The sequence below is a fragment of the Typopeltis vanoorti genome, chromosome 1 (genome assembly GCF_054136105.1).
Source record: "Typopeltis vanoorti isolate ZY-2024b chromosome 1, IOZ_Tvanoo_1.0, whole genome shotgun sequence".
NCBI lineage: Eukaryota > Metazoa > Arthropoda > Arachnida > Uropygi > Thelyphonidae > Typopeltis > Typopeltis vanoorti.
The window spans coordinates 96,800,645-96,826,075 of record NC_143549.1 but is presented as its reverse complement, the minus strand read 5'-3'; the positions used below and the strand labels follow the sequence as shown (position 1 = coordinate 96,826,075).

Sequence of the window (25,431 nt, the reverse complement as noted above, 5' to 3'; positions counted from 1 at the left end):
ATTCTTAGTTCAGCACCTGTTCACTGGAGCAAATTGTTAGGGCTCTGTGTTTGAGAGTGCTGATGATCCCTAGTTTTTGTGTTGATTGGCAATATGAATTTTTATGTATGTATGTATGTATTGGCCTATGAGTGTAGCAGACAGTGAAGGAGAAGCAGCCTGAGGGAAGATGTGTGACAAGTGAGTCTAGAAAAGAAAGGGAGTTATTGTTTTCAATCTCAATGATGAATTACATACATTGTTTGTTCAGGCGGCTTAGGAATGTATTTAATGTTTCACAGCTGTGGGGTCAAATAATGAAAATACCAACATACTGAACTAGACTTTGGGCTTTAGGCTTGCTGAATCTAAAGCTCACTGCTTGAAGTCTTCCATGTAAAAGTTAGCTGGGGGGGGGGGGGGGGCAGAGTAGTGAGCCCATGGCCGTACCTTCTTTTCTGTAGGTAAAAATTATTTTGCCACATGAAATACCCAGATGAAGTACATGGGTAAAGAGGGCTGTGATATCGGGTGGAAATATGTTCAGCATAAGAAGAAATAGTATCACTGATCAGGACATTAATGAAAAGAGCAGTTATGTGAAAGCTGACTAATAAATCTTCGTTGTTGAGCGTGATTTTCTAATTTTATTTATGAAGTGTTGTGTATTTTTTATGTCGGAGTGTGATGACCTACCAACTCCTTGAGCGTGACTGCAAGTTTTTCTTGGATAAGTGATAATTGGGGCTGTCGATTCCTTCAACTATCAGTCGTAGTGATGTGTTTGTGTATTTTTGGCAGTCCATAAATTCTGGGAGTGCAGTCATAATGCAGTATTAGTTTTTAATTGCTTTCTCTGACCATGTGATCACTGGCTTCATTGACCCTGTTGTTTTCTTTTTGATGCGGTTTGCAGGGTTATAGTTAACCATTTGGTACGTGTTGTGGTCAGATACCAATTGGGTCAATTTTTCCCAGGTATGCTGCCTGATCAAGGATGACAGTAGTATTGCCTTTATCCACTTTAGTAATAGCAATGCCTTAGTTATTTCTTAACGATTTAAGGACTAATTTTTCTGCTTTGGTTAAATTGCAACTCAGCTGTTTATTGGAATTTAGTATGTTTCCATTCATATTTTATCAGCTATATTGGAGAGGAGGGATTTTAGACCTCTTCAATGTTGTAAATGGAATCTAGTTTGTTTACTGACCTTGGTGAAATGCCGTAGTTAGTTCAACCCTTTTTTCAGAAGCAAGAGTTCTCTCGCTTCTATCAACACATCCAACTACAACCTTAATGAAGGAGAACTCTTGCTGCTTCTTGCAGATAAATTTATACATTGGTTATTACCTTAATTACCTTGATGGACCTATGGTTTCAGTCAGGATTTCTCCATGACTGCAGATCGTAAAGAGTCCAGCTATTCCTGTCTTGGACTTTTCTTCTCCATTTTCTTCCAACTTTCTTAATCATTGGGTCCCACCTTAAGGCTGGTCTTCCAGGTTTCCTTTTGGTATCTTTCGAATACCAGTTTGTAACTCTGACTGTCCATCTGTTGTCTCTCATTCTGGCGAGATGTCCTGCCCATCTTCTTTTGCTGTTGTAGATTGTTTTTATTATATCTGTGAGTTCAGACTTCCTCCTGATTTCTGTGTGTCTTAAGTGGTCTATTTTGTTTATATTGCAAATTCTTATTTCTATTGCACGTCGAGTTGTTATTAAGTTTTGTTCTTCTTTTAAAGTTGTGTTCCATGTTTCACTGCCATAAGTTAATGCTGGTAAGATGTGACTATTGAAAAGATGGGCTCTTATGTTTATATCTATGATTTGGTTGGTAATTGTTGATTTTATTTTGTTGAAGGCTATCCAAGCAGCTCTTTTTCTCCTTGCTATTTCATTTGATATATCATTATTCATTTTTATGGACTGGCAGAGGTAGATGTATTCTTCAACTTTTTTGATGGTATGGGATTCTAGAGTGATTGTATGATCTTTACAGTATTTGTTTTTCATCCATCTTGTTTTGTCAGGGTGTATTTCCAATCCAATTTTTTGGCAGTTTTGGCTTATGTTATTCAACATTGATTCTAATAGTTCAGGGGGAGTGAGATATTAATACCACATCGTCGGCAAATAAAAGGATATTTAGCATTTCACCATCAATGTTTATTCCATTTTTCATGTCAGTTTTTCGAATGATGCTGTCCAGAGTAGATGTGAAGAGATTAGGTGATAAGACATCACCCTGACGTACTCCTCTACTTAAGTTAATTTTAATCGGGTGAATGAAAAGGGTAATATTTGTTGTGCTTTCTTTGCAGATATCTTTTATGAGTTGGATGTATGCTTTTTCCACGCCTTGTTCTATTAAAGCTTGGAATACTGCATTATGCTCAACAGTGTCAAATGCCTGTTGTTTATTTTTTTTTACGGTATATATTAGAACACAGAAACTAAGTAAATAATTAATTTATTAACTTATTGCAGATATTTCGCTGGTGTTATAACCAGCATCTTCAGAGCACAAAAACACAGTTTGTTACAATACACGAGACTATGACAACATGGTGTAATCAGCAGACTGGTTAAACAAAATTGTAGCAGTAACACAGAGACTAAAGTCGTGATTTTTTGGTGCCCTCTATCTGGGGGGGAAAAAAAAAAAGGCATATTGGTTTTTTCTTAGGATGACTGTCTCCCAGATCTTAGACAAGTTAATACAGCCATATTTGTTGAGATTTGGAGTGTGTTTCAGTGCTTCTGTCACTTCTAAGAACAATCTCTCTGACTTATAAGAGTTTCTGTGTAGTACTTTTGTGTTTTTCCAGTTGATCCTGTGTGCAGGGTTATCCAGAGCATGGTCTGCTAGGCCCGACTTGCCATAATGATAATTCCGGATGTATCTTTTGTGTTTGTTGATGCGGATGTTCACAGCTCTTCCTGTTTGACCGTAGTAGGCTTGATTACATGAGCAGGGTACTTGGTAGACTCCTGGATGTGATAAAGGGGGAATGCTGTCCTTGGGTGAGCGGATAAGGGTAGCTAATTTGCTACATGGTCTGAATGTAGTGCATAGTTTATGTTTATTGAGAATTCTTGAAATCTTTTCGGATGTGCCTTTGATGTATGGGATGGTGATTGTTTTGTTGTAGTTCTCTGTGGTGGATGGTGGGAGGGGGTTTCTTAGGAGCATTTAGTATTTTGTTTATCTTGTGTTGATTATAGCCATTGGCCAAGAAGGTGTGGCGTAAGTGAGCCAGTTCAGCAGCAAGAGCATTATCATTGGAACAGATTGCTCTCGCTCTATGGGCGAGTGTTTTTAAAATGCCATATTGTTGAGAAGGATGATGGTGTGATTGTTTGTGTAAGTATCTCCCTGTATGTGTGGGTTTTCTAAAAACTGAAAATGATAAGGAACCATCTGGAAGATGTGTGATAAGTGTATCCAGGAAGGGCAGACAGTTATTAGCTTCCAGTTCCATAGTAAAGTGGATTTTTGGATGTTGGCTATTTAAATGCGCTAAAAATGTTTCCAATGTCTCTGGGCCACGTGGCCAAATAGCCAGTACATCGTCAACATAGCGTAGCCAAAATGTTGGTTTCAGAGTGGCTGTATTGATTGCTAGTTTTTCCAGGTGTTCTATGTAAAAGTTGGCAAGGGGAGGGGGGGGGGAGCCCATGGCTGTCCCATCTATTTGTTTGTATATTTTCCCTTTCCATGTGAAATATCCTGCATGTATTGTGAATTTGAATAGTTCAAATATATCAGGGGGGAAGTGGGACTTCAGTAGATTGAGGGTTTCTGTAAGTGGTACATTTGTGTATAGCGAGGTGATATCAAAGCTTACTATTAAGTCTGAGCTTTTTAGGGTCAGGTGTTGTAAGATGCTTTTTAGGTGGGCCGAATTTTTGACAAAGGAGGGAGAATTGTTTGTGAGAGTGGCTAGTAGCTTCGCTAAATGTCTAGCCAATTTGTATGTGGGAGTATTTATACTGTCCACAATTGAGCGTAAGGGTGTGCCTTGTTTGTGAATTTTTGGTGCTCCATAGATCCTAGGTGTTTGAACATGGAAGGGCTTGAGTTTGTTTACTGTGTCTTTGGGCCAGGAGGTGACTTTTTCAATAATTTTCATGCCTTATTCTTTTGTGTGTTGGTGGGATTGCGATCTATAATTTTGTATGTTGACTGATCTTGTAATAGTGTGTGCATTTTGTTATCATATTCTGTTGTGTCCATCACTACGGTTGCATTTCCTTGGTCTGCTTTTGTTATGATAATCTGGTTGTTGTTCTGTAGCTCTTTTATAGCAATGAATTCTTTATGTGGGATGTTATTTTTGGGAGGCTTGGACTTGATTAAGATGTTGGCCACATCTAAACGTATGTTGTTAGCTATTGTTGGAGGCAGGTCGTATATTCCTCGTTCGATGGACGCCATTATTTCGGCTTTTGGAACTTGTTTGGGAGTCACGGCAAAATTGTGCCCTCGACTTAAAGCACTAGTGGCTTCTTTGCTTAAAGTGAGCGACGATAGATTCACGACGACGAGGTCTTGTTGTAATTGCGGTCATTGTCTTGTGTTCCATTGTTGGAGATTTTCAAACTTATTTTGGTGCTGGTTTTTGACTCTGTCGAATTCTTTTTTAGCCGTTACGTCGGTGATGTTATCTAGGATCTCCCAAAGTTCCGTATTTAGAATATTATAAAGTGATTCATGTAGCATGTTGAAGGTTGAATTTGATTTTGTTAGTTCCAGACGAGTGGCGTTAATCTGTTCACGTAATAGCGCTACACTCGCTCGTTTATAGATACGTTGGGCTTTGGGCGAGTGGAACTTGTTTTTGATTTTAAAACAGTTCGGTATTAAATTGGTGTCTCGGCACCTCTTTAAGAAGACTAACCTGTTCAGTTGGTGCGCCAATTTTAACTTCCACTTACCATATTGTCGTGTCTTATGTACGATATCATCTCCGTGAAGAATCCTTAGACGTGTGGACAGACTTATGTGTTCGTCGAACATGTTGTTTATTTTTTTCAGTATATATTAGAACACAGAAACTAAGTAAATAATTAATTTAGTAACTTATTAATTAATTTATTAACAAAAACCGGCACCAAAATAAGTTTGAAAATCTCCAACAACGGAACACAAGACAATGACCACAATTACAACAAGACCTCGTCGTCGTGAATCTATCGTCGCTCACTTTAAGCAAAGAAGCCACTAGTGCTTTAAGTCGAGGGCACAATTTTGCCGTCACTCCCAAACAAGTTCCAAAAGCCAAAATAATGGCGTCGATCGAACGAGGAATATACGACCTGCCTCCAACAATAGCTAACAACATACGTTTAGATGTGGCCAACATCTTAATCAAGTCCAAGCCTCCCAAAAATAACATCCCACATAAAGAATTCATTGCTATAAAAGAGCTACAGAACAACAACCAGATTATCATAACAAAAGCAGACAAAGGAAATGCAACCGTAGTGATGGACACAACAGAATATGATAACAAAATGCACACACTATTACAAGATCAGTCAACATACAAAATTATAGATCACAATCCCACCAACACACAAAAGAATAAGGCATGAAAATTATTGAAAAAAAGTCACCTCCTGGCCCAAAGACACAGTAAACAAACTCAAGCCCTTCCATGTTCAAACACCTAGGATCTATGGAGCACCAAAAATTCACAAACAAGGCACACCCCTATGCCCAATTGTGGACAGTATAAATAGTCCCACATACAAATTGGCTAGACATTTAGCAAAGCTACTAGCCACTCTCACAAATAATTCTCCCTCCTTTGTCAAAAATTCAGCCCATAGAGCGAGAGCAATCTGTTCCAATGACAATGCTCTTGCTGCTGAACTGGCTCACTTATGCCACACCTTCTTGGCCAATGGCCATAATCAACACAAGATAAACAAAATACTAAACACTCCTAAGAAACCTCTCCCACCATCCACCACAGAGAACTACAACAAAACAATCACCATCCCATACATCAAAGGCACATCCGAAAAGATTTCAAGAATTCTCAATAAACATAAACTACGCACTACATTCAGACCATGTAGCAAATTAGCTACCGTTATCCACTCACCCAAGGACAGCATTCCCCCTTTATCACATCCAGGAGTCTACCAAGTACCCTGCTTGTAATCAAGCCTACTACGGTCAAACAGGAAGAACTGTGAACATCCGCATCAACAAACACAAAAGATACATCTGGAATTATCATTATGGCAAGTCGGGCCTAGCAGACCATGCTCTGGATAACCCTGCACACAGGATCAACTGGAAAAACACAAAAGTACTACACAGAAACTCTTATAAGTCAGAGAGATTGTTCTTAGAGGCGACAGAAGCCCTGAAACACACTCCAAATCTCAACAAATATGGCTGTATTAACTTGCCTAAGAACTGGGAGACAGTCATCCTAAGAAAAAACAAGTATGTTTTTTTTTTTTTTTTTTTTTTTCAGATAGAGGGTGCCAAAAAATCAAGCCTAGTCTTTGTGTTGCTGCTACAATTTTGTTTAACCAGTCTGCTGATTACACCATGTTGTTAGTCTCGCGTAGTGTAACAAACTATGTTTTTGTGCTCTGAAGATGCTGGTTATAATGCCAGCGAAATATCAGCAATAAGTTAATAAATTAATTATTTACTTAGTTTCTGTGTTCTAATATATACCGTAAAAAAATAAACAACATGTTCGACGAACACATAAGTCTGTCCACAGTGTCAAATGCCTTTTTAAAATCTATAAAAAGAAGACAAAGTGGATCTGGTATTCTCTGCATCTTTCTGTTAGCTGAGTAATAGTTTGAATGTGATCTATTGTTGAAAAGCCTTTTTTGAAACCAGCCTATTCTTTGCAGCTATTTTCATTGATGGAGGTTTGTATTCGGTTTAGGATGATTCTGGCGAATATTTTTTGTGTGTGTGTGCGCTAATAGACAGATAGGTAGTTACTGATGTCTTCTTTATTACCTTTTTTTATGCAGAATTATGGTCTTTGATGTTTTCCATTCAGTAGGTACTTTCCTTAATTGTATATATATATATCGGGTAAACCTTTCTGCTAGAGCTTTAAAGAGTATTTGTCCACCCATTTTTAATTCATCAGATTTTATACCGTCAATTCCTGGTGATCGGTCATTTTTCATATGGTGGATAGCCATTTTTATTTCTTCAGGTAGGACAGATGGTATTTCCAGATTTTCCAAATTTTCGTCTGGTACTGGAGCTGTGATTACTTGTTTAGCTGAGTAAAGGTTCTCATAAAACGATTTTACTATTTTTTCCATTTCATCTCTGTTTGTGTGTCTGTTTCCTTGATTGTCTATGAAGGCTGATGGTAGTGGTTGCTTTAGATTTATTTCTTTTTCTACGTTTTTTAGGCTACTGCGGAGCCTAGCTGCTTCTGCCAATTTTGTTATTCTATATATGTTATAGTCGTATTTGATATTCTGCCTCAGTTGTTTACAAATAATTTTATATTCTAGATGATCTTTTCCTGTATCTTTCAGTATTCTTCTTTTCTTCAATAGTTCTATTGTTCTTGCTGATAGGCGTTTCCTGGTCTTAGGAGGAAGTTCATACGAGGTTCTTCCTTTGCAGTTCATTAATTTATTGTTAAAGTTTGTTAAATCTTCATCGATATCATTTTTTAATTTCCAGACGGTTTCTTCCACCTTTTTTTCTAAATTCATCTAGGTTTATCTGTTTTGAGCATTTTTTATGGTTGGACTGTGCTCGTATGCGTTCTTCATTTTTTTTTATGTATTTTGAGAATGGCTCTCTTATTGGACGGTGGTCTGAATGAATGTCGCAGTAAGTTTTCCCAATGACTTTGACATTTTTTATTATTCTTTTTCAATCTGTTAGGATGAAATCAATTTCATTTCTTGTCTCTCCATTTGGAGATTGCCAAGTCCATCTTTTTCCAGTTCTCTTTTTAAAAAACTATTCACTAGAAACTATTCACTGAAACTATGTTGGTTATAACGACTTCAAATTTTAATTTTTCAGGAAATGACAACATATATTCAAATATTAATTCCAGGATAATAAGTTGATCTGGAACTGTGTAAAATTAAAACACTGCCTCATGTCACCGAAGGCTCTCCACATTTATAGCCGCACTAGCTTCACTCTACTACATGAACAGATTGCTGCCACTCAAATTCTCTTGGCCAACACCAATGAGGATATTCGTTACAGGAAGAGCTTGCCGCTATTCTGAAAGATGACCTTTGGACGATCCTCTCAGACATCTCTAGCGTTTCAGCAGAGAAAGAATTTATTAAAATACGATGTCGGCACATTAAAAAATTTGAAAGTCTAAAAAAGACATCTGCCTCGAACCTCAAATACTGCTCAACATGATAATTAATCTGTCTTCCCTTACCCTGAAGCACTTGGTGCACTCGCACGTGGCCACAACTTCGCATTAACACCAAAATTATTATTTCGATGCTAAGGCAAAGCGGATCCATTACCAAATATATGTGAAATATATTTGGTAATGGATCCAAATATAAATGAAGTGGATCCATCACCAGATAGTCACCAAAGTGGATAAGGGAAATGTCACTGTGGTTCTCAACCAAACTGACTACACAGTTAAGCTTTACAGAAAACTGTTTACAGAAAACCAACTCATACAGGTAGATCACCTGTGTGAGATCCCCCCCCACACTCATGCGTGTGTGTGGGGGGTGTGATCACCCCCCACAACAATATGGGATTATAAAAACCCTATATAACAGGGCTAAATTAATCTGTTGATAACATGTCCTTACTACTGAACTTAACCATATCCTTAATGCCTTCTTAGCCAATGGCTACAACCCCCAAAAAATCCAGAAAATATTAAAACCAGTTAACCACAACCCCCCCTTTCATAACAGAGATTACACTAAATCTATCACCATTCCTTATATCCGGGCACGTCTCTGAAAAGCTAACAAAAATCCTCAAAAAATATGACCTGACTACCACTTACAAACCATATAAGAAATTGGCATCCTTTATCCACTCCACCAAAGACCAGCCATTTCCCCTAGACCTACCTGGAGTATACCAGGTCCCTTGCAGTTGTAAACTGCCCTACTATGACCAAACAGGCAGGACAGCTAATATCAGGATATCCAAACACAAAGACTACATGCAGATTTATTAGTCAGCTTTGACATAACTGCCCTTTTCAGTAATGTTCCAATCAATGATACTATTCTTCTTCTTATGCACAACATATTTCTGCCAATATCACGACCCTCTCTGCCCACATACTTTGCTCCTCCAGGTATTTTGTGCAGCAAAATAATTTTTACCTACAAAAAGAAGGTGCAGCTATGGGCTCACCACTTTCCTCCCCATATAGCTAACTTTTACATGGAAGACTTTGAGCAACGAGCTCTAGATTCAACAAGCTTAAATTCTGGCTCAGATATGTTGATGATATTTTCTCATTCCTCCTCCTACATAAAAAATACACAACACTTCATAAATAAAATTAGAAAATCACACTCAAAGCTGACTAATGACTAAAGGTTCATTAGTCAGCTTTGATATAACTGCCCTTTTCACTAATGTCCGAATCCAATCCATGATACAATTCTTCTCATACAGAACATATTTCTGTCCAATTTCACAGCCCTCTTTGGCCACGTACCTCAATCAAGGTATTGTATTTCGTGTGGCAAAATAATTAATTTTTACTGATAAAAAAAAAAGGGCACATCCATGGCTTCACCACAACATCAAAGACTTCAAGCAATCAGCTCTAGATTCAGCAAGTCTAAAGCCCAAAGTCTGGTTCAGACATGTTGATGATATTTTTGCCATTTGGTCCCATGGCTGCAAAAAATTAAATGCATTTCTAAGCCACCTCAACAAACCAATTCACCACTGAGATTGAAAACAATAACTCTCTTCCTTTTCGAGACACACTTGTCAAATGTTTTCCCCCAGGCTACCTCTCCTTCACAATCTACTGCAAACCCATACACAGGTCAATACATACATAAAAATTCATACTACCATCCAACACAAAAACTAGGGGCCATCAGCACCCTTAAACACAGAGCCCTAACTACTTGCTCCATTGAGCAGGCACTGAACAAAGAATATGAAACTATTAGCCAAACGTTTGTAAAAAATGACTATAATAAAAAGACAGTTCAAAAGATCCTTCACAAAAATACCATTAAAAGCAAAAAGATTACAATGCCAATAGCCATACCATACATTAGGGGGATATTAGAAAAAAACAGAACACTACAGGAATACAATATTAAGGCAACCTTCTCACCTCCTGCAAAATTAAGAAATTTACTCAGTTCATCCAAAGCCCCTCTTCCATAGCATGCCCACCTAGGGGTTTACAAAATTTAGTGCACCTGCAACCTACCTTAGATGGGGAAAACAAGGCACACCATCCCAATTTCAGAGAAGCCTGTAAAATGCTGAAACATTATCTAAATTTAAACGAGAATGATGGATCAATAATTCCAAGAATCTGGAGGACCCATCTTCAATCCATATAGCATACAGAAAATCCAACAAAAGAAAACCTTAATATGAGAGGACTTTAGAAATTGCATAATGTAGTTCTGATATAAAACTTTTTATTTATTTTTTATTATTGGAATATTATTATACTGATATGTATGAAAAGTTAACTTTATTTTGTGAATTAATTTTTGATTTTGTATGATTTTGTTTAGTAATATTTATCTGATTAATTTTTTTTTTTTTTTTTCACCAGAAATGAGGCTAGGGTAAACGATTAACAAAACATTTAGATTCATCTTACTTTGGTGTAGTGTCATGGACATATGCATGTTTTCCTGGTAATGACCTCAATACAGGGGATCAAAATGTCAAATATTATTTTCTTCATTATAAGTAAAGTAATTATTCCAACACGTGTGTTTTTGTCTCCATAAATTCTTCCCTATGAAGCTTTTGAATAGTATTTACAATTTTTGCTACATGGTCCCTGAACTTCAACTTCCTATCTACTAACACACCAAGTTCCTAGCCTGATCAGTTTCTTCTGGCATAATCCCCATTATAATACAATATTGGATATCTAATCATGACAGTGCATAACTTTACATTTACTAACATTGAACTGACATCCATTTTCCCACGCCCACAATTCCAGCCTATTCAAATCATTCTGCAGTTACTGCATATCAGCAACATTCCTGATTATCCTACATATCTTTGCATCATCAGCAAATAGCTGCATATCACCTGTGAAATCCTTCCCAATGTCATTAATGTACAGATTGAATAACAGTGGATTAATGATCAATCCTTGTGCTATACCACTGGTTATCTTAAATCTTGCAGACTGACATCCTTCCAGTGTATCACTTTTTGATATGTTAGTCATGCATCCTCATATTCATGCTAATATTTTCTAATCCAACCCATATTCTCCAATTTATGCAACAGTCTTCCATGCTGTATTTTGTCAAAAGCTTTAGTAAAATCCAAACGTATCATGATATATTCATTCTCCTTGTCTAGTTCAATGGTAACATTATTATAGAATGTGAGGAAGTTGCTAAAACATTAGTTTCTCTTAGTAATCCCACTCTGCTCATTGCAAAGTAGATTCACTGTCAATCTATTTCTGAATGTGAGCCCTAACTAATTTTTTTCAAAATCTTCACCACGACCCCTGTGATGATTGGTAGATAATCGGATACATTGGTCTTTGCACACCACCCTTGTGCAATGTGATTAACATACGTTCTTTCACACTCCTGTGGAATTTATCTTGTTCTGTGACTCAAATTATATAGCCTGGTTAAAGGAATACCTAGTTCAGTTGAACACTCTTTTAGCACCAGTGCTGATATCCCATCAGCCCCTATTGCTGAATTCTTTTTCAGAAGAATTTAAAATAGTTATTCTTTCATATTCATTTTTTCTTTTACTTGCAGCATATTGATAGAATTCTTGTGGGTTGTCTTTAGCTTGCAGAAGCAGTTTCTTTTTGTACTCAGACTTAATTTTCTGTATGATAGTTGTGACTCTTTTGGTCTACTCCTTATAATTTTCATAATGAATATCATCCTTATGCACACAGTATTCCTTACACATCTTCCTTTTCTTACACATCTCTTGCTTAATAAGGTTACACATCCATTTGACTCCTACCCTATTTATTCTTCGAACGCTCGGGACACATTCTGATATTTCATCATTTAAGTAGTTTTTAAATGCTACCCATGTACTGTCAATATTCTTCCCATCCAGCAATCAATACCATTGCACTGAACTCAGTATACTCCTCAGTTGGTCACAATTTCCTGCTTTGTAGTTCAGCATATAACCTTTTCTGAGTGGAATATTCATAAAATTACCCACTTCCCAAGTGAGTACCGCATAATCACTGTCCCCAACTGGCTGCAGAATAGTTATGAGGGTTGTCTGAAAAGTTCTTGGTCTAACAATGAAAAAACAAATTTATAATTTCAAAATTATTTTTATTTTTCAACATAATCTCCCTTAAGACTAATACATTTATTCCAGCGATGCTCCAGCACCATTATTCAGTCCCTGTAGTGGTTCTCAGTAAGATCTACAATATATAGCCTCTACAACTGCAATCATCTCTTGATTCGAAGAAAAACACTGACCAGTGAGGAAAAGTGTTAGTTTTGGGAAGAGATAGAAATCAGAGGGAGCAAAAATCTGGGGAATAGGGTAGATGTTCCAACAATTCATAATGCAGATTCCTTAATTTTCCCATTGCCAAAACACCTTTGTGGGTAGGTGCATTGTCCTGATGAAAGATGATTTTTTTCTTCTGCAAACCAGGTCTTTTCTCATGAATTTTTTCATCTAGTCTGGTTAAAAGATCAGAATAATATTCCCCGGTTATTGTTTTAACCTTTTCAAGATAATTAACAAACAAAATGTCTTTAGCATCCCAAAACACCGATGCCATGATATTTCCTGCTGATGGAACTGACTTTGTCTTCTTTGGCACTGAACCGGCTTCTGTCTGCTGTTTTGACTGCTGTTTGGATTCTGGTGTGTAATGATGAATCCAAGTCTCATCCATAGTAATAATAAATCAATGCACAAAATCAGTTTTATTCTTGTTAAAATGCTCCAAGCACTGTTCAGAGATTTTCATGCGAGTGCGTTTTTGATCTGCTGTGAGCAAGCGCAGCACCCCATCTTGCACAAAGCTTTTTCATTTGCAATTCTTCATGCAAAATATATCCTACATGTTCTTTTGAAATGCCTATAGTCCCAGCAATTTACGCATTTTGACTTGCAGGTCATCCAATACCATATCATGCACTTGATCAATGATTTCTGGTGTTGTTACACTTTTTGGACGTCCTTCACATGGATCATCTTCAAGGCTAGTATGGCCATGTTTAAACTTGACAGCCCATTTCTTAATTGTCGAAATAAAGGAGAAGAGTGCCCATAAACTTTTATGAACTTCAATTAATTTCTTTTGGCATTAAACCTTCTTTTACAAAGAATTTTATAACTGCACGATACTCAATTTTATTCATTTAAAGGGATACAGACAACACTTTTGCTTCAGACAGCTGTATAAAACAAACTACTTGATAGAATGACTTACAATTTCCCGTGAATGCTTAATCCAGCTGTACCAACTTAGAAAAAAAAAAACTCTTGCCGATAGTGTTGCCATCTATGGTGGTAGAGGCCTAGAACTTTTCAGACCACCCTTGTATATCTCTAATTGAAATGCCCTCTGACACTATAATCAAATCTAACACTGACCTTGAATTCCTTGTCTCTGTCATGTGCTGCTTGAGTGATTTTTCTAGCACCAGCTCAACAAATTCAGTTTCATTCTTTTTATGAGATTTTCCTTCCACCCAATCAGTGTTTAGATAATTTAAGTTTTTCATTGATTACACTTTTCATGCTCATCATCTATCTGGTGATGCATTTCTTCATCAGTAGCAACCGATCCACCAGGTCTGTAAAAACACCCATTATGTACTTGATCTTGTTAGATTCTACCTCGCACTAGATGGTGGCTTCAAACTCACTGGCACATGAAATACTCTTACTAGTACTACAATCATAGGTCTCAACTTTAAGTGGATTCAAGTCATGCAATATGATTAGCAGCATGTGCCCTCCTCCTACTATCCTGTCTATCTTTCCTAAAAATACTGCACCCTTTAACAATCGATACTGTTTAGTATGTCTGATTCTTATAGCCAGGTCTCACTGAAGTCTACAATCTGAGGTCCCCAACATACTGACAAAGGCAATAAGCTCTACCCAGTTGTTTCTGATACTCATAGCATTCAGGAACTGACATAATAATCTGCCTGCACATTCTTTTATATACTCTTGTTTGCATTTGGAAGACAAGAGTATACAAAATGCCTGGACAACTTGCAGCTCTCGCTCTCTTTCTCTAGTGCCTTATACATGTAGACATTTTTGCACGTGTTTGATGGATCCAAAGTGGACGAACACGAAGTTGAAATCATTCTCCCTTTGTAATCATTTCCATGATAATGCCCATTCCCATCATTAACACCAATACATAACACTGTTGCTCTTACGCTTATATTCTCACCATTCTTCCCATTATAATTTAGTTTCCGTGACTCTCCATATTAGATCTCATACCAGTCATTAGTTTTTCAAGATTCCAGATACCAAATGCATTCAAGTATTGGCCATCCCTCTTATACAAATTCAATCTTCCCTTAAACTCACTCCACACATCCATTCCTTCTACGTATTGAACCGTTTGCCATCATAGCCATTCTTCTTAATTCATTTTTATCATATTAAGGTAACATACTTACTATTTTCACTTTCTCATTCTTGCCTCTTCCAACAACCCTTTCATGTCCACTCTGATAAACTTATTACTAGTTAAGTAGTTAGTATCTACTACAATTACAGGTCTTCAATAAGCAGGATAGTCTCAAACCAAGTGATGAAATTTGGATGCTACTTAAATTTTTCATTAATTTGGGGAAAAAAAATTCTTGATAAGAACTATTGAACAATCTTAGCATTGGACCACCATGGCATCTTGTGTGCCTCTTGTGGGTACATGCCATAAAATGATGATGATCAAATAATACTTTGCTTTAAATAACATGATTCATACTATGGTATCTAAAAACTACAAATCAGATATATGTCTGTTTCAATAACTGCATATACACCAATTGCTCCTATAATGCTAATGCATTCATTGTAAATGTGTTATGAAAATCATTATTTCTTGCAGTCAAAATAATAACAGTAGTAGATTACATTCCAGAGATATCTGATGAAAGCTTATTTCAGCCAAAGCTATTGAAAAAAAAAAAGGCTCTGTTTCAGCTCATCAATCTTAAAATTGTCCACAAGAAGTAACAACTGTATGGAAAGGTTCATACAAGCTTTTATGTAAACAATTATGCCACTAAGACTTCTAAGGAGTATCATGTACATCTGAAACAGATGAGGATTTTGATAACTTATTAGCTTCAATAGTATATTTCAGTGGACGTCATGGGAGTTAGAGAGAGATTTTTTATTCCTCTACTTACTGTGATTGTTCTGGAGTGATGAATAATATGATCTTATGTCAGGGTACATAAACTCCATACTTTTGATTTTTGTAAATCATTCACAACCAACACATATGGATGTAAATGGTTCCAAAATACAATGAAGTATATCCACAACAGTACGAAAGAAAGATGAATAAAAAAATCATATGATCAACTAAACCTAAAAGTAATAAACAAAAAAAAGGGGGGAGAATATGCAAAACATTTTTATGTTACTGGAGCAATGATAATAAACAAGCATTATGCAACTCATAAAAATGCAGTACCTCATCAGGACTTGAAGCTTGATACACAAAAAGTTCTTTGCTATGTTGATCAGCTTCTGTATCACAGTCTTCTGACATGCCCTCGTTTAAAATGGATTCATTTTCATAGACAGGAGTTACATTATGACAGAGGGCAAGTGCTCTAACAGCCTCCTGAACCCTTGTTATAACTGTGCGTCTCATTTTAGGTGGTGCAGTCATCAATTTGGTTGGAGTTGTACCTGAAGATGATCCACTGGTAGATGGATGTGGAGCATATGCAGTGCAAAGATGTGCTGCTACCTAGTATATAAAAGTAAAGTTATATAGTTGCTTTGGATTTCTTTTTACTATGAAAAACAGATTTTTGAAATACAAAAAAATACAGATTCAAAAGAAGAATATATACAGAAATCAAATATAGAATGTATTTGATTTCTTTATTCTAGTTAAAAAATAATAATCATAATAAAAATCAATTCATAATTTTAGTTTCTTTTTTTTTTTTCTCCCTTGAATGTGTCAGGTTAAGAATTTGGTTGAGTACACTATACAATTAGCAGTTTACAAAGTTTCCCCATATCTTCATACTGATTGCCATCACTATCTATTTTATTAATAATTTCCATCTGTTCTTACCATTATCTTCACCACACTACTCTAAAAACTAACAGAGAAAAACCATCAACAGCTACCACTTCACAACTTGGAGGCCCACAAATTAATTTGTGATCACCAGTATGAATTCAGTCACCTTACCTCCCCAGAGACCTTATGGTCAACCTTAACACCTCTGGACACAAGCCGTGGAAAAATTTGGAAAAAACTTATGTGATTGTACTCTTGATATTTCCAAGATAATTGAAGGAGTCTAGTATTTGAAATATCAAGCACAATCATGGCCTTCTTAATCTTATGGTAACTTGGGAAGTCACTTACCGAATGAGATGATTAGAGCTCTATGCTTTCATCCAGATTATTTATCATAATCATCAAATTTTTTATAAGTACCCCTCAAGGGGTGTAACAGGATACTATATAACATAACATAGTTTGGCCTGAAACCAGGCCAAATAGGAATTGTCAGGATGAAATTTCTTCTCTTCTTCTCCAAGTTTCCCTTCCAAAATTTTTCTCAGCCTCTTTTCAGGTATGCTTGTATAAATTTTCCCTGGAACATCAGTAGAGAAATTCATCTGTAGTTCTCAAACTGCTTTATTTCCTTTTTTCATAGATGAGTATGCACTATCAGGATTCCACTCCAATCATCTGGAATTAGACCTTCTGACCATGACTCATGTACAGTCAACTTTTATACTTCCATATTTGAGCTTTTCTGGTAAAATATGCCTTTCCACATTTCAGGTTTATGATAGCGTTTCTATATTTGAGTATTAATATGTACTTCTGACTCCATTCTTCTTGAATGTTTTCTGTCACTTCTTGTTTCATTTAACAATCTTTCAAAGTAATTACTCCAGACATCCAGAATACCTTCAATTTTTATGTCACCTTTATCTTTGATTCCTTTCAGTAGCCATTCCTCTATTTCTAATCTATTTTAAATAGCTGCCAGAACATTTTGCCACCTTCCTGATATTTATCTTACATAATATTGCATTACATAAAACTTTACATAACATTACATAAAACATTGCAGGGGAAATTCTTGCCTGGAGGGTGGTGAATGAGTGGAATTCATTGCCTGACTTAGTTGTGAGCTCTTCGTCTGTAAATGAATTCAAGAAGAGATATGACAGATATTGTTTTGCTAGTTTGGGTCTCCTGCGATGAGTCTACTGACTCATCGCGGGAGACTCATGGAGATACCCGTAATAATAATAATCTTATCCAACTCTTCCAATGAATTTTGTTTAGCCACTTGTACACATAGCTTTTTTAGTTTTCTTTGTACTCTCTCAAATCGCATGCTGACGTACTTGCTAGGAACATTCAATTTTTCTTCTTTTTGAGAACTATGTCTTTAAGTTCCTCAGTTCACCAAAAAGTTCTGATTTTTCTATCTTCCTTAAACTTCACATGTCAATGTTTTCTGCAGAATCCACTAATAAGTTCACAAGGTTGGTTCTTGTTTCCAAATGCTACACTTTTCTTGAAACATATTTGTATATTTGAGTCTAGCGTTTCCCTCTGAACACTTTCTAACTTTGATTCATTTTAAAACTTTGCACATATTTTTCTTTTCAACATGAAATTCACTTTTATCCTGCAGTTGAAACTAAATATTGTTTACTTCCTATTTGAAACTTTTTGTATACTTTTTTGTCCTGAACAAGAGTAAAGACATCACAGCAATATCAGCAAGACATATTTTTTGTTTTCTATTCATGTAAATTTGTGCACAATTTTATGTTGGAAGATGGTATTAACAATGACTAGCCCATCCTGACAAAACTAGCATTCACTTATGTTAAGTGGAGTCTGAAGAGTAAACATCTGACAAATATGTCAGATGTTTACTCTTCAGACTCCACTTAAAACCTTCCCCCACTCCTTCATTAGCAGAACCTTCTATGGGACTATAAGCACAAGTAAGTCTCACTGTCCAATATCTCATTGTGATGTCTGCATTATTCAATTTAAAAGTACCTGCCATTTGAAAATACTATCGTTATGTTTAGTGTTGAATACTACAGATACTATCTTCTTCTTTCCCTGAATAACTATTGCCTGAAAATAATCTTGTCTTGTTACAACTACAACATAAGAACAAGATACAACTAAAAATATGAGAACATTTTTAACATGTTGTTCTCATATTTTAGTGGTGCACCAAAAATGTCCCTAAAAATATCCAAATGCCAGAAGATGAAAATCTCTTAATAGATTATTGCCACCTTCCTGTAGCCACTTTGTCAGAAATGCTCTGCTTCTGTAATGTCTTTTTTATAGAGCTTTTCATGAGTACTGCTCCAATGAATTAGCCACCACTGCTCTTCAGTTTTTTTTTCCTCTAATCACATAAAAACACAAGCAGTCGCTAGACAACATGCATATGCAACTAAGCTCCAAACTCACTGCTCCAACTTCTCTCCCTCTACTTTCATTTGATCTACCTCTGTTCTTTGAAACAGCATTCATTATATTCCCCAATGATTTAATGTCCAGCTCTTCAAAAAACACATTCATAAATTCCTTCTTTTTCACTAATTACTTGCCCCCCACACAATAATACTAATGCTGTGTTTTAAGCACATGTGAAGTTAATGGGCTTGAGAAATGCAAAATCCTACTCACCATGGGGAGAAAAAAAAAAGTATTTCTGTTTCAATGATATGTCCCAATAAGTCAAGAGGAGTTCCATAAAGTGATCATCATCATCACAAATTTCCTGTTACGTACACTATAAGGGTGTACAGACAACTATGACAGTACTACAATATTAAGTATTAAGTTTACATTATTACTAATCTCCTATCAATTTTCCTTCAAATTAATCTGGCAGAACTCTCATATCTGTGGACTCTAATCTTTGATCAAATGCTTTATTTCTACCCTAAGTCTCACATCCATTTAAAGAAGAAATCATTTAAAAGTGATTTGAACACTGTCTTGTATACTACTAGTTTAGTGTTTTGGCTAATATTTCTTTTCATATAATTTTTTTATTAAAACTAGCTCCCCACTAAACCAGTTTTGCTTATTCTATTGTTTATTTCCAAATTTAATTTGCCATCTTCATTAAAAATTATGCCTAAACAATAGAAATATGTTACTTGTTCTATAGGTTCCCCATTGAGAACAGAGCTGAAGTTTTCGATCTACCTACCTACCTATTTTCAACATTTTGATCTTTTTATTATTGATTTTCATATATTTATTACAACAGTTATTCAATTTGGTTTGGGAATCCTGAAGATATGTGCTAGATTTACATTTACTCATTCATGTTCCATTTCCGCATATAATTGTAGTATTTTGAAAAGCTATTCTCAGATCTACAAAACTGAAGTACAGATCTTTGTTATATTCCCATTATTTTACAACTGTTGTAAAGTGGAAATCTGATCAAGACAACCTATGTTGAAAGTTTTTTTCACTTGGTTATACTATAAATTAAAGATTCCAAGAAATTATATTCTTGGTTTCATCCTTTATCCAAGTGTAAGCAAACAAAGTTTACACATGAAGTAACTTCACAACTGGGCTACTTGTATATAGAAGCTAACGACTTCACATGAGTTACGTTGGTATCCCATAATGCAACACACACATATCCTTATGGACATGTATAATGTTGTGCATTATGAGAAGGGCCACTACCCAGACTGGTTTCAACCTTTATTGAGGTCTCATCAGTGGAGCCAGACATAGAAGTGATATCGGGATTGAAGTAATGCAGAAATCATATTTCCATATACAAGGAGCCAAAAGGTGTCACACCTTATTACTAAAATACTCTGAATTAGAGATGGATGTTGCAAGTTTCTTTCACTTGGATAAAGGATCAAACCAAGAATATAATTTCTTGGCATCTTTAATTTATAGTATAACCAAATGATAAAACTTGGTTAGAGAACAAGATTAGAGTTTTCACTTGCAAGGCTACCATCAAGACCACAAAACCTATCAGTAACTGAGCTGTTTCAAGATTCTTCTGTTTTTCTGGAAAGACGAGAGGAAACATGCAACAAGTTGTCTTTGATATAATGGAAAGTACTTTGTCATGGTCAATGAAACAGGACTTTGAAGATGGGAAATCTCTGAGTGATGTTACAGTGGTAACATCTGGATGTGATAGAAGTGGAGGCATGGATGTTGTATCCGATGGCCATGATGAGGCACCAAAACATTCAACCGTAGTTTGAACAGCAAGTTAGTTTTCAGTACTCGACCCTCTCAATGTCAGATTCAAATTTGTAGATGGTCTTTTTGCAAGTGCAGAAAGTTACAATATATGCTGGGTGTGAAGATGAAGTTTTGGTCTCAAGCCACTTGTGATAAATGATAATGATTATGTCTAAATATTTTTCTTGGACTTCTTTAATACACTTGTTAGAGACCTAAGGCTTGAATACTGATTAATGATTTTAGGTGAAATAAGAAAGAAAGACTGTGTTTCAGCAATAATTATTTCAGTTATTTTGCTAGAGGAGAGGTTTTAATCAGGAGAGAAGAAACAAAAATCAGACCTCAGAAAGGAGAAGTAGAAATTGTGAATTTCTACAGCTTTCCATTTGGCATCACTGCAAGTGCTAAAGGAGAAGATTTCAAAAAATGGCTTGGTGAAACATGTCATCAAAACACAGAAACTTATATGGAATTATGGTCTCAGCTATAAACAGATCAACGGTATGTCAGAAGGTGAAAGAGAATCTAAGAAGTCCAAAGATATTGGAAGGATGGGTAATTTATGTCAGTTTGTTGCTAACAGCAAATATCTAAGCATGACTTTGCTTTTAGCAATAAACTGACACAAATGAAACTAGAAAAAAAGGCAGCCGGTTTAAAGTCCAAAGGAAGACAACCTGACTACTTGGTATTTGAACTGCAGAAAGTCCAGCTTTGAAGATAAATAATCAAAGATATCAGACTGGTTATTATAATTTGGAGAGCAATAGAGGTAGCAAATCAATACAACCAAAGGGATACAAGGAAATTTTGAAACTGAGTACATCAAAAAGAGGGATTCTAAGTTTGGCATTCTCTGATATGGATGTCAGATCTGAAATATGCACAAATAGTTCTAACATTGTGACTGCAGGAATTATGCAATATAGTCTGGAAAGTTGAGGTGGATGGATAGTGGCTATTACAGCCACTAGTTGAGGTTCTATTAAAAACAACAGATCAGGTTTAGATCTAAGTGACAGTTCACATCATTTATGTCTGAGTTAAGGAGATGGGTGTTAGTTAAGTAGATTGTTTTTTTTTTAATTTTTTATTGTTTGTAACAGAGAACTGTTACAAACAATAAAATTATGAGTTATGAGTTGTTATGAGCTGAATTTCTGTTGCTTTTATTATTTTTTGGTTTTGCTTTGTACGATGGAAGGATTTTTTTTAATTCACAATGTTATCAACTTTATTTATAACAACTGCATGATTAGAGTTGGGAAGAAGCTAAAGCATGTGGCAGTGTAAGGTAACAAATTTATAGACATGTCTCCCGTACAGAGCATACTTAGTCTCCTGTGTGTGTACTGTGTGGTTTCAGCAAAGCCTCCCTTCCTGCATACAATTATACTTGGATTTCTTCCAAGCACACCATCTGGAAGAGTAAGTGGCAAGAGAATTATTCACTAGCTGGTCAGGAAGCCTACAGATGCATTACTACTAAATAGCTGGCCTGGACTTGTATTGCTAGTGTGTCCTCAAATGGAAGCTGTTTTGTATCCCTAAAGTTTGGCAAATGTCTTGTAGGATGTCACCTGCATTATATCTAAAAAAAGAGAGAATGGGAAGACCTAAATTCACTGCTGGTAACAGTATAAAATGTCTTGTCCATATCTTCAAATTAATTCATATCTGTTCATTAGGAAAGATCATATGTACATCAACATTTGAACTATAGAATGAATATGAGACATAAAACTTCCGACATTCTTAAATGCTGATCTGAGAAGATCACAATATTAAATAAGTCAGAAATAACTTCAACATCGTGGCAAACATCAAAAGCATTACAATTGGAATAGAAATGCTGCTAAATATGTTAAACCTATTCATATTCAAAGACTTCTGCATGCTGATAAAAACTGAAATGTAATTTTAAGCGATTATTTATTTCGTAACTAACATTAACAACTTTTGTTCTTTCTCAATGTTGCATTCATCTAATTCTAGTGTATTATATGTTGGTGACCTCTCAAGTGTTGACAATGATCATAAAAAATTACTATAATTAGATAAATACAGTCAGGCTCTCTCTCACTATAATGGATACATAGAAGCAAATGAACACTAACAGCTAACAATAGTTGCTAGAGTTAATTTTCTTTAGACAAACACTGTTGCTACTGGAACTTGGGCAGAACTTTTCAGGAGTTTATCAACAAGAGTGAAATCACTATAATGGTGGTTGCTATTATGAGATTTAATTAAGTCAAATTTGAAAACTGATAAACCTACCTCATCAAATGAATCACTGCCAAAGGATACTGATCCTAAATGAAGTTTTTTGAAGACCTAAGATTAAAAAAAATTATATATATATATATATATATATATATATATATTCACATCTCATTAAATAAATTTCAAAGTAGATTACACCATTATTGATGACATTGGGATACAACATAATATTCTTAACTCAGAATTCCAATTTGCCAGTTATTATATAGATTCATCTGTTTGTGTGGGACTACACCCACACAAAACCAAATAAATACAAAACAAAAATCAGAACATTTGGAGATTTATTTAACACTGCTGTTCCTTATGACAATTATATTAGTTTATATAATTATATTAAACAGCTAATTCATATAAATGAAAATAACATTGTATACACTCTGTCCAACAAGAAACCAAACTTTTCTAAAATAGAAGAAACTACTGGTGTCCACCTGTTGTATCTTTTTTCTTGTCAAAAGCGGCAACCTTCATCAGTGTTGTGTCAACTGTTTATGACATCTGTTTCATTAGAAGCTGAGTTATAGTGCCAAGAGTGACAGTGTGTTTTGACAAACAGTCGGAAAATGAATTTCAAACAGAGAGCTGCGATTGACTTTTGTGTTAAACTTAGTAAAAGTTGAACACAAAATTTGATGCGTTTCAGTAAAACCGAAACGCATCAAATGCTTCAAAAAGCATATGGTGATGAATGCTTATCCCATACTCAAGTTCACGAGTGGTTTAAGCGATTTCAAAGTGGTCGTGAGATGCTTGAGGACGAAAAGCCAAGCCGTCCACAAACTGGACTGAGCGAAGTTAACATCCAAAAAGTGTGTGATTTCATCAAAGAAAACCCGAAATCGTCCGCGAGATTGATTGAAGATGAATTGGGGATTCCAAAATCAACTGTGCACAACATTTTGACTGAGAGTTTGGGCCTTCGTAAATTGAATTCGCGATTTGTTCTCCACAAATTGACCGATGACCAAAAAATATATCGAATTGAACACTGCAAGGACCTCATTAAAACCGCTTGTAAGAACTCAAACTTCCTTGAAACGATCGTTACTGGTGATGAAATGTGGTGTTTTGAGTATGAGTCCAAAACAAAGCGTCCGAGTTCTGAGTGGAGACCACCAGAAGAGGGGCATCCGCTTGGAGAAATCAAAAGTAAAGACAATACTGATTTGTTTCTACAATTACAAAGACATTATCCACAAAAAATTCGTTCTGCCTGGCCAAACGGTGAGTTTTATCTCAAAGTTTTGAAACAATTGATAGCGAGAATTCATTGCATACAGCATGAATATCGTGATGCAGGCAGCTGGTCACTTTTGCACAATAATGCACCATCTCATCGTTCGAACATTGTGAGACAGTTTTTGAGCAAAAACCAAGTTTGTTTGTTTGTTAAATCACTTGCCATATTCACCTGATTTAGCACCCTGTGACTTCTTTCTCTTCCCTCGACTTCATTTGCCAATGAAAGGAAAGCAATACAACACCACTGAAAATGTTCAAGCAGCAGTAACCACAACCCTCAACAGTATCCCAAAAACCAATATAAAAAACTCCTTTAATGAATTAATTGACCATGCCAAACGCTGTATTGAAGCTGAGGGAGAGTATATTGATTGAAATAAACAATTTGAATAATTATAATTGGCCTGTGTTTGATTTTCTATCAAAAGTTCGGTTTCTTTTTGGAGACAAAGGGTGTAAGTTCAATTATAACAATTCAAATTCAATAATAGTTCAAAATATAATTACATATGAAAGAAATTTGAATTTCACAATCTACATGAAATATAGGCCATTACCATCTCATTCTGTGTAAGAGTGCCTGTTTTGTCAGAAAGAAAGTAAACAATTCTTCCCAGTTCTTCAGGGATTGTAGTGCTACGAACCACTGTTCCTGGGATTTCCTTATCTCTTTGAATCATCCAAGAATAGACCATTTTACCCATGTCCAGATTAACTCTTAAACTGTAGGGAAAAAACAAACAAACATATAATGATTGCTCCGAGTAAGCTAATTTTAAGATTTTAAACCAAAAGCTATTATCAAAGCAGTCTGCTGAATATAACTAAGAAACAGTATTTAAAGAAGATTGTTTCAAATTTGTAAATTTTTTAATTGTTGGTTCCTATTTAGAGACTTCAAACTCCAAAGTTGGATGATAATTTACAAAATTTTCACTTCTATTTCACTTTGGAGAGAGTAAAAAGATCTGAAAATAAAATATAAACCTTAAAAACCTAACAAAATAAAATATTAAAACACTGCTTGATATAGGCAGTAAAGAAAGTGTAGAAGCTCCATATGGGTAGAAAAATCAAAACTTCATGACTGTTGAAAATGCAGTCCTGGATAAAGAAGAAATCATTATGAAGAGTTCTGACAAGTAAGCCAGCATGTTCGGTAGAAAATAAAGAGAAAAATTTAAGAAAGCTATGTGTAAAAGCCATCATCATCAAATTCCTGACATGTACCCTCAAGGGGTG

At 35.6% G+C, this 25,431-nt stretch overlaps 1 protein-coding gene across 2 annotated transcripts in view; it reads right to left on the bottom strand.

Annotated features, from left to right (window-relative positions):
- LOC150110238 (putative phospholipid-transporting ATPase IIB) overlaps window positions 1-25,431 on the bottom strand; it is a 359,872-nt gene that overhangs the window by 227,616 nt on the left and 106,825 nt on the right. For both annotated transcript variants that reach the window (XM_090398500.1, XM_090398506.1), the window contains exons 10-12: window positions 24,747-24,912; window positions 22,939-22,995; window positions 15,868-16,149 (exon numbers count right to left, since the gene is read on the bottom strand). In XM_090398500.1, coding sequence (XP_090254626.1) covers window positions 15,868-16,149; window positions 22,939-22,995; window positions 24,747-24,912 — 505 coding nt within the window. The remainder of the gene's footprint in view (window positions 1-15,867; window positions 16,150-22,938; window positions 22,996-24,746; window positions 24,913-25,431) is intronic.